At 44.7% G+C, this 15,868-nt stretch overlaps 2 protein-coding genes across 3 annotated transcripts; one reads left to right on the top strand and one right to left on the bottom strand.

The window, feature by feature from the left end:
• Positions 1 to 886: 886 nt before the first annotated feature.
• Positions 887 to 5,500, top strand: chadlb (chondroadherin-like b). The gene is made up of 10 exons (XM_076093237.1): positions 887 to 1,051; positions 1,143 to 1,337; positions 1,517 to 1,672; positions 1,786 to 1,931; positions 2,164 to 2,445; positions 2,561 to 2,780; positions 3,064 to 3,337; positions 3,417 to 3,829; positions 3,986 to 4,152; positions 4,372 to 5,500. Exons 1-10 carry the CDS (start codon positions 887 to 889, stop codon positions 4,670 to 4,672), a joined length of 2,319 nt encoding a protein of 772 aa, XP_075949352.1. The 3' UTR covers positions 4,673 to 5,500.
• l3mbtl2 (L3MBTL histone methyl-lysine binding protein 2) lies at positions 5,031 to 15,345 on the bottom strand. 2 transcript variants are annotated; one of them, XM_076093235.1, is made up of 18 exons: positions 15,065 to 15,345; positions 14,080 to 14,538; positions 13,813 to 13,930; positions 13,457 to 13,590; positions 10,649 to 10,724; positions 10,276 to 10,355; positions 9,886 to 10,003; positions 9,314 to 9,448; positions 9,142 to 9,230; positions 8,755 to 9,001; positions 8,432 to 8,502; positions 7,929 to 8,033; positions 7,687 to 7,834; positions 7,429 to 7,511; positions 7,047 to 7,281; positions 6,789 to 6,851; positions 6,492 to 6,659; positions 5,031 to 6,419 (listed from the first exon to the last, which is right to left on the bottom strand). In XM_076093235.1, exons 2-18 carry the CDS (start codon positions 14,428 to 14,430, stop codon positions 6,031 to 6,033), a joined length of 2,610 nt encoding a protein of 869 aa, XP_075949350.1. In that variant the 5' UTR covers positions 14,431 to 14,538; positions 15,065 to 15,345; the 3' UTR covers positions 5,031 to 6,030. The 2 variants fall into 2 exon arrangements, with proteins under 2 accessions (XP_075949350.1, XP_075949351.1); XM_076093236.1 differs by having other exon boundaries at positions 15,225 to 15,343.
• Positions 15,346 to 15,868: the final 523 nt, after the last annotated feature.

Consider the following 15,868-nt stretch of genomic DNA (forward strand, 5'->3'; position numbering starts at 1 on the left):
GATAAATGTGAGGAGTTGGAGACAAGAAAAAGCAAAGTTCTGTTCCCAAAATCTGTATTGATTTTTTTTGGACATTAGAGTGGAAATGTCTCTTTGACGGAACAACTCTTGATATCTGAAACTGGACAAGTGGCCCCAACCAGACACTGCTCTTTTGAGGGGTCACAAGCTAACAAGGTTACATTGTATTTTTGAAGCTTATTGTTTTTTTAATGCAAAATATGTATCTATCTAACCATTAAATAAAGGTTTCCCTTCAAAATATTTTAAAGGGAAATAGTAATGGAGCAGAAGTATAAAGTAGCATGAACTGGAAATAACTAGCAAGTACTTTACTTTTACTGAACTTGAGCAAATGTATTTGGTTTGTTTCCAATTAACTATGCAAAACAGTGGCTCTGAGCCAGAGAAGGTCTGTGGTCCTGGTCCACCCGCCTAATTTACTAATTTATATAGAACAACATTAAATAATTAGGTTCAATTGATATTTACAGGCCAGCAGGTTGTGAAGGTCTAGCAGCAGGTTTCTATACATTGATCATTAGGGAAGTCATAAAAGGACATTTGATGCTGAAACAGTTCATTTCAAAGAAACTATGCAGGGTCATAGGTGTGAAGCACTGTACACAGGTCAGCAGTGTGCAGAGAGAAGAAGAGTGAACGCTGTTGATTCAGTGTTCCCTCTGTAGACACTGCCGTGGCCAAAAAAGTGAACTGTGAGGTAAGTGGTAATCTGTTAGGGTACCTGCATCTAAAAGTTAAAATGGCAGCCAGTTGCTGGTGACTTGTCCCTGTGGGTCCCCCCGTGTCACTGGCCAAGAGGAGCCTCCGTAAAGACCCCATGCAATAGTGTGAATGAAGTAAAAGCTGTTATTTTCCCACTCAGATGTTCTCCCAGCTCTGTCCCGACACCCTCTCGGTCCTGCTGCTCCTCTGCATCCCCGCGGCACTCACGGGAAAATGTCCACATCAGTGCGTCTGTGACCAGATCCAGCTCACTGTGACCTGCGTCAACAGGAACCTGACCCAAGTTCCTCCTGATGTTGAGGAGGTCTCTTACTCGCACGTGCATTGCGACATTTCTACAGCAAGTTTAGTTCCGATCTGGTTCTGTCTAACGTGGGACCCCCCTTTCTTCACAGATCACGGTGAAATTAGATCTTCGAGGCAACGACATCCAGGAGCTTCCCACCGGGGCTTTCAAACACACTCCCTACCTGACTCACCTGTCGCTGCAGCGCTGCAACATCCGCAGGGTGAAGGAGGGCGCTTTCCGTGGCCTCGGTCGCCTGGTCTTCCTCAACCTGGCCAACAACAATGTTGACATCCTCTACCAGGTCTCACAGTTGTCACAACCCTCATTTATTCCATCATTTCTTTTAGTTTGTTGGGTTCTTTTTTTTAAATTTGGATTGCCCCTCTTTATTATAACAAACTCTAACCCCACCACACCCACAAGCTTTTACAGTTCAGCCATGTTGAACTTTTTGTCTTCCTTTGTGCTTTGCGAGCCCAGGAGTCGTTCGACGGCCTGTCCTCGCTGAAGCAACTCATGATCGACCGCAACCGCGTGGAAGAGATCCAGCCCGGAGCTTTCTCTCAGCTCGGCTTCCTCAACCTGCTCTCTCTTACGCACAACCAGCTGGTCTACATCCCCAACATGGCCTTCCAGGTAGCAAAACTACCTCAAAACGGCAAACTGAAAAGGTGGTTTGAGGACATGTGGAAATGTCTCCTGTTGTTGGAGTGTCAATTTTTTAAAAAGCCAACATTTTCTCCCTCCAGGGCTTGCAGAACATCAAATGGCTTCGTCTTAGCCACAACTCTCTGAACTACCTGGACACCGAGGCCTTCGCCAGTCTGTTCACGCTCACGCGTCTCAGTCTGGACCACAACGAGCTGCAGTTCTTCCCCACTGAGACCATGACCAGGTAGGCTGCCTGGCATGGTGACACTAGCCAATGGCCTCTGTGATCTGCCACAGAGCTACACATTCTCTAATGAATATCTACTGAAGGGCAAAAAGACATAGGTTAACATCACAGTTGCTTTGTTTCTTGGAGGGAAAATAGATCCGATCGCTCTAATATAGTAACATTCGATTGGACTAATAAAGCTAAATTTCCATCCTAATTTTCCACACTTCTCCGCCTCGCTATCCAGACTGCCAGAGTTGACTCGCCTCGATATGAGCTACAACCCAATGACTTACCTTGGAGAGGAGGCTGTGTCCATGGCCAAACTGACCCACCTCTTCCTGGACCACATGTCCCTGCAGGACATGGCCAACACAGCTGTATCGAAATCCCCCAGCCTCATCCACCTGGACATCAGCTACAACCAGCTGCGTGTCATCCAGCCCTTCTCTGAAGGTTCGCCCAAGCTGGCACGCCTCAACCTGGCTGGGAACCCCATCTACTGCAACTGCTACCTGCGTCCACTCAGGTACAGCGGACCATTGTGGATATTAAAATGATGGCTGGCTCACTAGGCCTCAGACGCTTTAAGTCCGTCAACCAAAGGGTCCTGATCCTCTTTCTTTTCCTTCACCTCACTACAGGGAGTGGTCGATCTGGAGCAAGGTAAAGCTGATGGGGACATGTGGAGGACCGGCCGATATGTCAGGAGAGAACCTGGAGGCCGTTCACCCTCCCGAGCTGCGCTGCCAGAGCCAGGAGGCCATGTTGAAGGCCGAGTATGAGGATGCAAACAGGATCACGCCGCCACCCACGCCAGAGCCAGAGAACAAGGTCAAGTGTCCTGCCAACTGCGTCTGCGAGGTGAGCGTTTTGTGATTTAAGTCTTGTGGCTGCATAGCATTTTTAAATCTTTAGCTTATAGCTTCCTGGCTTTAGCTTCATATGTAGCCTATAGACATGAGAGTGGTATTGATTTTCTCATCCAACTCTTGGCAGAAGAGTGAGTTCTGTAAGCGCATTTCTTAAAATGACGAACTATTCCTTTAAATCACTGAAACATTTTCTGCCAAAACACACGTCTGTAGCTGTTGAAAACGTGTGTCTGTGCCCCCTCCCCCTCTCCCCATCACCTCCCTGTCTTCAGGCCGAGACGCATCACTCCTCGTGTGAGAACCGCGCTCACACCAAAGTTCCTCGAGGTTTCTCTCCCAACACGCGTCTCCTCGACCTGCGGGGGAACCACTTCCACTACATGCCCAGCAACAGCTTCCCCGGCGTTGCCCAGGTCGTGTCCCTCCATTTGCAGCGCTGCAAGATCAGGGAGGTGGAGGGCGGGGCTTTCAGTGGAATGAAGGGACTGATCTACCTGTACCTGTCGGAGAATGACCTCACTAACCTCAGCCCTGACGCCTTTAAAGGTATTTACAATGCAAAATTTAATTAGATTAGAGTCGTCTCGCAATACTCAAGTTCAATTTCTATAATCGAAATCTGCAGGCCTCCCTCAGCTGACTTACCTCCACCTGGAGAAGAACCGCTTCACCGGTTTCCCCAAAGGAGCCTTCAAACTGGTTCCCAGCCTGCTGGCGCTTCACCTGGAGAACAACTCCATCCCCAAGCTGGAGCCGGACGTCTTGACCGGAGCCGAGGGCCTCAGGGCCCTCTACCTCTCCGGGAACGCCATCGATCACGTGTCACCCAGGGCCCTGGACCAGGCCGGTGACCTCGATACGCTCCACCTGGGAGGAAACAGGCTGAAGGAGGTGCCCACGGAAGCGCTGAGCAAGGCGGGAAACCTCAGAGACCTGAGGCTGTCTGGGAACTCAATTCGCTGGGTGGGGCCGAATGCTTTTCGACCGCTGGGGAGTTCACTGAAGGAGCTGTATCTGGATAACATGGGACTGGAGAAGGCGAGTGGGCTCTTGATGTGCTGCTACACTTTACAACAGCAGCCTTCCTCTTCTGTTTTTCTCAAACCTGCACATTTACTCCAGCCGTAGAATCAGCAACAAATTAATTCACAGAAGTTATTGAACAATTGACTGACCTGATCTCTCGTACTCCAGATGTCACAGACCTCCCTGGGAGGTCTGGGTGCAGGGTTGAGGAGCCTCTTCCTGGAAGGCAACCAGCTGGAGGAGGTGCCCAACCTTCAGCCTCTCACTTCTTTGGAGGTCATCAACCTGGCCGACAACCCTCTGATGTGTGACTGCCCTCTGCTGCCACTACGCATGTAAGAGGATTGAATGGGGTTTGAACAGGAGTCTTTAAAGCCTGCAACTTTTTACAAGGGATGATTCTTTATGTATAGGCTACCCAATGAATAAATAAAAAAACTGCATAGTTGCAGCTATGCCTGTCATATTTTAGCTTCTAGTACCAGTAGTTGAGATGGATTTTTTAGTGTTTGGGCATTTTTAATAAAATCATTTGATTTTACCTCTTCATCTAGGTGGATTGAAAAAGTCAACCTGAAGGTGCGCGCCACCTGTGCCAATCCCCCTGAGCTGCGTGGTCGCAGGGTCAAGGACGTCCACGTCTTCAAGGCCTGTCCCGGGGGAGAGAGCCTCCCCGCCCCCCCCGCCGTCACCCCGAAGCCCGCCAAGGCGCCCAAGGCAACCAAACCCAAACCGATGCACCTCAACAGCCTTCGGAAGGTCAAAATGCTCAAAGCCAAATCCAAACTTCGCAAAAGTCTGAACACAAAACCGCCCGTAGCCAAGAAAACCACCAAGAGACGCAGCACGGCCTGAACCTGCTGTCTTTTATGCTGATGTTTTGATAAACCCATGGATTCAACTCTCTGAAACGGTGACCTGCTGAGGCTGTTTCACATCTCCTGACAGACCGTTTTCCATCAGCGAGTTTATATTTTTTCAGTGCAGCATTTCAGATTAATGGTGTTTTTTTTATCAAAGCAACCTATTCTGAGCACTTTTTGTCTTCCTATTCACAGCAGTAGATCAACATCACCAGCTCATCCAGCTGTTTCATTAGCTTTAGTTACTTGCTCTAAAATGATGCAGCCTTTGGCTTTATGCTAGTTATCCTTAACCACTACACCACAACTGCAGAATGTACTGATTTAGAAACTTTGAGACAACATTCAAATCAGCAAGTTGAGATTTTTTATTTTTTTAATCAGTGATTTCATATTTACAAAAAAAAGAAAGAAAAAAGAAGACATCTGGATATAAAACAGGAACAAATAAAATATTACAACAAACATTTGTCTGCTATGTCAACCCAGAATTCATATTTACAGGTTTGATGTGAGAATAGACATGTTCAGCTCAGCTAAAGCAGAATAAGTCGAAGTGTAGTGGAACTTGTCAACATAGAGAGAACGAGGTAGTGCCATAACTGGCTAAGCTGGTCCTTGTGAACTACATGCAGTCATGATTTCAAGGTATATTAAGTATTTAAAGTTATGACTCATAAACCCAAACCCCGTTTCCAATATTTGTGGTCAGTGAATCTTCATCAATAGCTGCATCAATAGCTTCATCAATGGATCTACAGTGTAGAATAATTACTTCCTCTATACAGTACTTTTCACTGGTAGTGGCAGAGTCCGCCATTCCTGCTCTGGATTCAAACAGCCTATTTAAACCCAAGATTCACAGGAAACATGTGCATGTAACACATGCAACTGTAATTTCATCTCACTGATGACAACCTTACTGTTTACTGTTGCTGCATTAGGTTCATGCTAATGTAAACCCACCGTGTCTTACTGCTGCTAGTTCACATTTAAAGCGTTCAACTGGCGAAACACACGGTGGCCGTTATTGCGATACAATCACAGGAACGTGCATGTCTCGCAGTGTGCTGCATGGAATCAGATTGTGGTTGCAATTATCATTGACTGACTTCTTTATTAAAACATTAGCTTGATTGACTTGCTGTTAACACATCAACCAGGACTGAAATCTTAAGGACCATAACTTGTATCCCTTTTTTATTTGCTCTAAATATTCCAGCCTGCTTTTGTCTCTCATTTAGTTATTTTCTTTGTTGTTTTTTTCCACAATGATCTCATCTTACTCCATCACAGCCAGCCCAATCTCTTCACTCGTCCACCTTTCCTGCAGTTGTCGTCTTCATTCTTTCAGCAGACATACTCTTCCCATGTCTCCATGCCAGCAGCCTCTCCTGTTGTGTCCTGCTCTGTGTTGCTCTCTGAAACTTCCTCCATGGCACTGTCTTCTCCTTGGCTCGGCTTGTTTTCGCTCTGCTCCATGTTGCTGTCACCACTAAAGCTCTCTTCTAACGATTCACACTCTTCACTCCTTTCTACTGCCGGTTCACTTGGCTTCATCTTTGCATGCGCCAGGTTTTCTCTGCTGCTCTGCTCTGGGGACTGATGTAGTCTGGACTTACTCTGCTCCCCTCTCGCCTCCTCTATGATTATACCAAGAGGGGCTTGTTGAGGGTTGTCTGGAGGTTCAATGGGGGTCTCCATCTCCACCTCCTCCACTTTCACCTGCACTGCAAAGACTACGGAGACAGAATTATGTCACCAAATTACCAAAAAAGTGAGCATCGTGTCGTACAAGTCTGTCCACTTACTTTCCTGCTCCTCTGGCTCAGTCTTGGGCTGGATGAGCGGCTCTTTTGGAGGAAGAATGTGGTCTTCTAGCACAGGAGGACCGTCAGTGCCACTGACCTCAGGCTGCTGACCATCATCATCTTCTTTACCTTGGTCCTGAGAGAGCCTCTTCTTTGCATATTTCTTTTCTATTGAAAACAAAAGCAGATGAATGTTATGTAGTTATATAACTATCAGATGTAAGAAAATACTAAATGTGAATCTATTTTCTGTGGCAAGACACAGGACTCCATGTACATTTCCGAGTCAAAACGTACTCCTTTTCCCATACGCTAGGGCCTTGTACTTCTTGGTCTGTGCCGTCTGGTTTTCCAAATCAACTGGAAAACAGAATAAAAACACCCGTCACTTTTATACAGGGTCAAAATCATCCACACAGCGCTAACCACCAGTCACTCAAACTGGAGGGTTTTTCTGCCTCATTTGGTCTTTGATTCCACCGCCTCATATAAACATTACCTCTACAACACAGAATGGGGGGGGGGGGGGGTATTGTTATTGAATGGGGCTTTTACCGAGTCCTGGAGGAGGCTGGAGCTGGTAGCGCATGAGGTCGCACCAGCCGACGGGGTAGATGTCCGGGGACTGGTGGTCGACCCACTGGTCAAACTCATCCTCCCAGCCGTCGAAGTGGATAAGCAGCAGGCGGCCCACGTAGCGCTTCACGGTGGCCACACACACCAGGCGCGGCTCCATCAAGTCCACCGCCTCCAGCTTCATGTTGGGGGAGAAGCTGTGACCCGGGTAGTCCTGAAGAAATAGACAAACTGTAGTTTTCTTTGTGGATCAAATACAACCTTCTGACTCAGGCAAACAAAACTGTGGATGTGATCACATTAATATGTTGCTAAACAGAGACCGCAAAATGCTGCACAAGGTTTGGACTTCCTGTCTTACGGCGTTAAACAGTCGAGCCGGTGCAGCTTTAGCGTTGGTCTCCTTCAGGTATTTGTCCCAGGTGAAGGTCTGAGAGTCATAGCCTGCCAAGACACAGAGAAACCAGGACGTAGCTTCATTAACAGTGTACTGCTTGAGTTTTTACCCCCTGCTTAAATAGACGACACCTTTCTAGAAACAGGATGATGAAGCAAACTATTACCAGCAAAAAGTGCGAGCCGAAGCAAAGACTGAATGGAGAGGCATGCTCATATTTACCTTGAGGTACCGTGAGAGGGATGTTGTTCTTTTTACAGAAGTCTACAGGAAGGATGGCATGAGACGAGGCGTGGTAACAAAACCAATCAGAGCCCTTGTTTGACGTGGTGCCATCGATACCCACCATCAGGTAGCCATCGAACAGCACCTGGGAGGAGTGGAGGGCGGCAGAGACGCATAAGAAAGACAGACAGACAAACGCAACACACAAAACCAAACCAAGCAAAAAACAGCAGTCTTACCTTGTGCACAGTGGACACACAGATGTTTCCCAGGTTGAGAGGGTCAATCGCCTCCAGCTTCACTCCTTCCTCAAAGAAACCTCCTTCCATGTAAACGAACCTGGGCTGCAGATCACACAGGGGTCGTCAAGAGTTGTGCTGAAGCAGCGCCATGTAGAGTGCGACTTTCCATCGTGAGTGCAGATCATTGTCACATCAACGATGGCCAAAAATGCAAAATCACTCATTGAAATAATGATTTGTGATTATGAAATGAGATCGAAATAGAGTCGAGTGGTTTTTATGACTTATTGCATTAGAAATAAGTCATAAAAACCACTTACTCTTCTTACTTATATTAACATATTGTATTAAAGCTGCACTGTTATCCAGTGTTGAATTACCTTCAAGGTTTCCATGGACGGACATTTTGGTAATAAATAATCCAATGCAGCTTTTGGGTCTACTTTTGCTTTTTGAATTCATTTGATTAATTACTTCTCGAGCGATGACATTCTCCTTACCTTCTTAAAGAGCAGGAATGAGCTATCGCAGTTACCCTTCCAAACGCTGGACGCAGCTTCCACACTGGTTGCTATCATAAAAAAAAGAAGCATTTATTTTTATTGCCGTGTAAACACACATCTTAAAGTTGAAAAAGGTGAATTCAAGACAAGCGTGAAATGTGGGTGTCTGGTTTGTACCACTCTCTTTCCCCATATTTCCATTTATTTTGTTTATCTTGGGACATATTCACGCATGTTGCCGTTGTTGTTCTTTTACTTATCTCGTCTTCTGTGTTTCTGTCTATATCGCGTGCTATCAAAAAACCAAATCTGTGACCTACCAGGTCCTTTAATGGCATGACCCACTTTTCTGGACCAGCCTATTGGGTGCAAGAGAGGACTCCACATGTGGCACCAGAAATCAGAGAGCGTATTTTTGGTGGCATCACTTTGGTCTTCGCACACCAGCCGCAGGCGGCCGCCGGTAATGGATTCTACGGTGGCCAGGCGGGTCCGACTCACATGCTTGGGGTCCACCACCTCCACACGCATACCCGCTTTGAAAGAGTTCCTCATGTTCTCTGCCAACTACGGAGAGGACAGACCGAGGTGAATTCATTCAGTGGAATTAAAACACATTGGTGTTGTTTGAATTCATGACACTCTTCACATGTACAAGACAGCTGGGTTACCATTCATGAGTCAAATGATTCAGCATTCAGTTTTACCTTCAGGTAGAAGTCAACAGGTAGAGTGTGAGCCCCCACAAGCTTTAACATCAGGTAGTCTTTCCAATCTGGGATGTTCTGCTTCACATCTATGGACACACAGTTTGTCAAAGTGGAACATGTGCTATTGCTAAATCCTGATTTTAATAAATCACTCTGTTTTTTCTCTCACCTTGTGGTGGCACCAGCAGTTTGCTCGTCATGGCGCACCATCCAATCGGGTTCACCTCCCCCGATACGAGGCTGCACCAAAAGTCTCGGCTGCTGTCGTGTTCAAAGCCTTCGTATCTCAACAGGGCTTTGTATCCTGGAGATACGGGACGGAAGGACATTAAACAGGCCGAACCATTAATTGCGACCAACATGCAGTTTTGAGTTTGGTGAGCTACGTGAATGTTTCGCTCCCGGCCAGCATGACCTAAGGGGGACACTGTTGGTTTGTCATTGTCGTGGCGTGTTAGATGCTGTAGATTAGCGGAATAGTGTGAAACCATTGGCAGGAATGTGTATCGCTTCACGCGTATGCGCGCACATGCACATAAGAGATCAAGAAAGTGGGGACCCACTCAGGGAAAAACAGATCCACAGCGCTAACTAGGGGGTAAAAACTCCGTGGAGAAGCTTTAAGATCGGTAACAAATAAGAAACTAATTGCAACAACGGCACAAATTCATAATCATAAAACAGATCATTCCATGGTAGAAAGGCCTGTCAAAATAAAGACCGTCAGACAGATGTACACACCTGCAATCTGGATGATAGTAGCAATCCAGTAGACTTTACTCGGCAGCACTGCGTTTGTGTTCAGGACCTCCACCTTTATCCCCTGAGTGACGTCATCCCACTGGGCACACAGCGGAGCCTGCAGGTGGGAGGTCGGATGTTCGCTTACAGATCATCAGTGTGAGGACTTTTACACTTTCATACATTCCCCGGGAATCTCAAGTTATTCTCAAGACTGCTCAGAGTTTACTTCTTCTTTTTTGCAATGTATTCTCTTCTTTATATGTTGGACTGGGTTTTTTCATGCCGTTTGAAATGCTGTTTGAATACAAGTCTAAGTTTTTACATAAGTACAGAGGCAAATCCCAGAAACATTTTTTTTTCTAATTACACTTCACAGATGGGACTCACGTGTCTGAAGCAGGACACTGATGCAGCCAGAGAGGTTTCCTTCTCCAGGTAGGCGCCCCACTCAAAAACTGCAGGCAGCGCTACAGAATAGAGAGACGACAGAGGAATCACACTGCCGAAGTCAGATTGTGTGTACACGTACTGTATGCAGCTTCTAATATTCCCGAACAAGCACCAAATACCGGTGAAGTTGGTCTTTGCAGGATAAATCAATGTCCATTCACAAACTCGTTTGGCCCGGTTCAGACCGTGTATCTTGTCGAGTACACACTTGACTTCAGAATGCGTCTCAAATGTAGATACTCCTTGAAATCTGACTTTGTACTGCAATGAAGTCATTTCGATTCCTTGTGTGTGTGTTCAGTGGCCTCACCATTCTGTACTGTCGAGGCTGGAGGGGGTTTGTTCACTTTGTTCAGCACGGTGGCTTTTTTTGAGGGAGGCCTTCCCTGAAGAGAGAAGCACAAAGAAGAGTTGAGCAAAGTGGTCTCATCGTCCTCATCCAGTCATATGATTGATTTCAAGCTGTTGACATGTACTGCAAGGGAGAGTAGAGTGTTGAGTCAGATCCAATGACTGCTGTCAAGGGTGAACATTTTTTGAAAAGAGAGTTTAACAAATTCTGGTTATATTTCCCGATAAGCAAAGAGAACACCGGCAATCAAACAAGTTGGTTCTGTATTCACAGGTGAATAGCAAGATTCTGAAAGTGAAAATGAGGACTACTAGTAGCTTTAAAATGCCAAAATTAGTCAAAAACAAAACTTCACACAGAAAGAAAGACCTGGCAACATTTTCTCCCTTTATTGCAGAATAAACAAAATAACATCCAAGAATAGTAGAAATGTGTACAATCATGCATTTCCAGCTTTAAAATGCAAGAGACATATAAAACACACACACACACACAACAAATGACTTCTACAGTTACAATGAGAAGGTTTGGCATAGGGCTGCAACTAAGAATGGTTTTCATTATCAATTAATCTGCCAATGATCTTCTCAATACATCAATTTACTGTTTGGTCAGAAAATAGCAAATTTTAAAAAATTAGCAATTTTTCCAGAACCAAAGTTGATGTTTCAAATTGCTCCACAACAGCTTTACTTTACTGTCAAAAAGGCCTCATCAAAACTGCTAAAATCCACATTCAAGAAGTCAGAACCAGTGAATGTTGTCAATTTTGCTGAAAAATAACTGAAACGATTAATCAATTATCAAAATCGGTGCCAATAAATGTTCTATCAATTGACTTTATCGGTCAACCAACTAATTGTTTTCAGCTCTTAGTTTTTCTACAATTATTGTCAACAAAATGATCTTAGAAACAAAATGTTAATTTAATAAATTCAAAGTCCGGATAAATAATTAAATGAGAAAAAAATAAATCAGGTTATTTTATATTATTATTTTGTATTACTTTTTATATTAATTACATTCTAAAATTGAAGGAATTCTGCTTTTAAGTTCATCATCGGTTGCTTTGCAGGTCTTGTCCCGTCTTTGCGTTTCAGGAGAATAGGATGCATGGCCACGCGGTTTTACACACTAATCATCACACTTACCTGTTGATGCAGGTAAGTGAAGCCTACGGATGGGTCCCCTGTCTCAGAGGCCTTGAGGAGCCGGGCCCGGCGGGTCGGCTGATCCAGGGTGTCGTAGCGGGCGTCCGGCCCAAAGTGCTTCTTACTAACTTGGTGGAGAACGTGGAGCGGAGTGTTTACAGCCATGTTGAGAGCAAACAGCCCTCGGGTCAGTGTCTCTGGGTCGCCGAGTGGAAACCGAGGACAGACGAGGTTCCGACGTTTGTAGTTCCACCGCGCATCGACGCAAAAACGTGTGCACCATTGAAGCCGCTGTATTGCACAGACATCTCCGATGAATTACAGCCTCTCAGGCCGGGGCAGTGACTTCAAACACAGCGCGCGCCGTTTCTTTTTCTTCTCCTTTTTCTCTCCAATGGGGACCGGGGTTGTTTTTGCGAAATACTGCCACCATGTGTTCGTAACTATGAGTTAATATAAGTACATATAAATATACAAAACACAAATGAATACATTTGGTATACCGAACGTCTCTCGGTGTACTTCCGAAGATATTTGTTATCTCAGGTTGAAGTTTGTGTTTTGAAAATAATGTCCATTCGATGGATTTGAATGCGTCTCTCAGTGAAACATCACATGGCTTCAACTACAGCTTTTCTTTGTCAACTTATCTTTGGCTGTTGTACAGACACAACATTCAACTTTGGAAAAATCCCCTTTGGCTTTAGGAAATTGTGCCATTTTTTGGTCTTTTTGTGACATTTAAGATTAGTTGAGTAATTGAGATTACATGTAAAAAATAATTATTAGTTGCAGCCTGTAGTAAATATATGACACTGTCAGAAAGAATGGAATAAGATGACTTTTCTAACCATAAAGCTACTTAAAGAGAAACAAAACCGGATGTTAAGAACTTCAACAAAGGGGGGCTTTGAACAGCACACACTAACCTTTACCAAACCTTTAATTTTCAAGTCTGAACAAATCACACCAAAACAATCTGGGTAAAAATAGTAGCAGGATGTTTTTAGCTGAGAGTCCTCTTTAACGACTAAGGAAGCAACAGCAATCACAAAAACCACAAAAACATGGTTTCATCCTGATGCTTCTCAGTACCGAAACAAGAAGTAGCACACCACATTTTCTCAAAGTGTTGACAATCCGCATTTCACAATGTACTCATTTAATCTCTGCACTCAAGCAAGATACGCTCTGCTGATGTTGACTGCATGTTAAACTCCAGTCTCCGATTTTCATTTAACCAAGCTGTCTGCGTAGCAGCAGCTTAGAGGTGACGATGCACTCAGCTGCGTTATCACTCGTGGCCCCTACCGGCCAAGGGCCGGCTAAGAGCAGTGAGTGAGGAGTCAGCAGGCGGCCAATGGCGGTATGAAACAGGCAATAACATGTGTTTTGAGTAAGTGTGAAGCACCGCAACCACCAGAGGTCCTCGAGCATGCAGCCATAACTGGCCTAGCCACGGACAGAGACAGAGGCGCACAGTCACACATGTGAGCGTTCGCATGATTCTACTGGCAGCGACCATAATAAAGCCGTGGGTAGCTGCAAACAAGTACAAACTTTTGCTATTTGGTGAAAAATAAAGCTCTGCTTCAAAACTAAAAGATGTTGTCACCTGCAGTCGTGCCAGTATGGAGGACTTCTTGGAGTTCGATGAATAGGAGCGTGAACAGGATATACTGCAGAAACGCTTGGTCTTTGAAAAGAAGGTGCTCGTAGTGCCGGTGGTGCCACACATCTCACAAACCACTGTAAAGATAAATAAATACATGCATTTTGTATAGAACATCATCAAATCTTATCAACAGTCCATTGAGCATAAACAGGTCAGATTTTTATTCATTTAAGTGTTTTGTGGAGAACTTTTATCGCTCCTTTTGACTCTCTTTAAGATCATTCAAATGAACAGAAAATTGACATTCTCTCTCTCTCTCAACTCTTGTTCTCTCTTGTTCCTCACTTGCACCTCACCTGGTCGTTCTTTGTTTTTTTCCCCCCGCTTCATCCCTTCTCCTCCCGTCAGATGTTCTTTGTCACCTTGTCCATCAGTATCATCAAACTGTGTGGACGCCACTTCATTATTTTCTGCCTGTGAAGAGGAAAAAACAAGAGTGGTAAATAGAATGTGTGAATGTTACTTTAAATAATAAATGCAAACAACAAAAGAGGCGTGTTTAAAGCTCTCAGAACGACAGACACTCACTCTCTCTGCAGTGAACCAAGGTAATAACTACTCACACTTGTGGTACGCTCTCTTGGTTCAGCAGTGATGCCTCGACGCTGGATAGCAGGCAGGCAGTTACTGCAGCCCACTCCGTTGCAGGAGACACAGTGCGGACGGACGAACACAGTAGGAACAGCTCCCATCTTCAGAGTCAGAGCTGCTGTGGCTGGTCGGGGCTCAAAGTACTCCTTGCCAAAATGCTCGCTGCAGAGGTGAGAGTTAGGCATGGCGACCCACTGGGTGCGAGTGCGCTGGACCTGCTTCTCCCATTTGCGAAACTCCTCAGGGTCCTTGGGGAATCGAAACAGCCTCATCCCATCTTCAGCAGTTTTGCCGCACCCGTAAGCCACACAGTGGTACGGCATCCTGTGTTCTGCTCACGAGTGGACCACCAACACCTCAGAGTACAAAGCAGGATCTACAACCGATGCATCCTTTCTTCTTTTCAGCTTTAGGGTGGTGTTCTCTGAGCTCTGCAGAGGACAGTGATGATTGTGTGTTACAATTAGCAGACAATTTTCTAAATCTACCACCAAATAACACACTAAATGCTAGTCACAAGGAGCAGACACAGGCGGAGCTGGATGGCAGTTTAGATCTCTTTGCTGGTTCGTGCTCTAATATTGCTTGGTCTTACACGCTGCATTAAGTGATACAGTAACTCCTGCTGAAATGATTGGTGAATAAAGCCTCTGTCTGGCTGTTATATCTACATTAGAAAGTCTTTAAATGCTCTACATTTCCTCATCTGTTAATATTGTCTGTCATAAACAATATGAAAATTGTGTTTGATTGTTTATATCGAACTAATTGGTTAAGAATTACAGTCTGACAATCAAAATATGTGCATTAGACATTGAAACGTTACTTTCTTTCAAGGCAAACTTCTACAAATGAGAACTTGGAAACATTTGATGAATAAGTGCACACAAAGTAACGTTGTTACTACGCGTAGCATGCAAAATGACCCTTTAAAATGAATGATGCTGTCAAACTCACTGTTTTGAGCAAATCGTTGCAGCCAACAGGTTTATAAACAAGCTGATCAAAACACAAACAAGGCTAGCTCACATGCTACATGCAAGCTAACTGCTAATAGTGCTAATAGCACGTTTGTGCTAATATGAAGCACTTGTTATTACTTTAAGTGGCTACTTACATATATACTAATAATCTAGGCCCTAATAGAAATGTTTAATATGACTGCGAAACTATTGGGTATAAGTTGTTAAGTTTTATCTTTCCTTGGTAACGGTAGGTGGGCTCTTTGGTTAGCTCCACCTGTATCGTGGTCGCCTAACTTAGACGTCATCGTCATCTTACTTCTGGCGCAAGGAGAAAGCATTATGGGAGATGAGGTTTTAGCAGATTTGGAAGGGAACACTAAATTCTTCTACTCTCAAATAAACCGTGGTGGAAATGAACTATGAACATTTACGAAAGCACTGTACTGAAGAACAATGTTGTACTTTCAGTATTTTCTTCACATGCCACCCTCTACTTCCATCTACTACATCTCAGGGAAATGTTGTAGGATACTTAATGCACTACATTTTCTGACAGCTAGTTATTTTCAGAGCTTCAAGTAAAACGGGCCACTACTCCCTTTATTCACATGTTGACATGTGTATCAGCCGGTATCAGCAATCTTTGCTATTTATTCATATGTATGTATTATTTATTTAAGCACGTTATACTGTATCAGTTGTGATTTTACTGTTTTACTAATATAGTTGGGTTATGCATGCAGACCTATAGTACTCCAATAATATTCCTGCTGAAAAATGATAGGGTTATGGTGCT

The sequence above is a fragment of the Anarhichas minor genome, unplaced genomic scaffold, assembly GCF_050575085.1.
Source record: "Anarhichas minor isolate MPS153535 unplaced genomic scaffold, ASM5057508v1 ptg000017l, whole genome shotgun sequence".
In the NCBI taxonomy this organism is placed as follows: domain Eukaryota; kingdom Metazoa; phylum Chordata; class Actinopteri; order Perciformes; family Anarhichadidae; genus Anarhichas; species Anarhichas minor.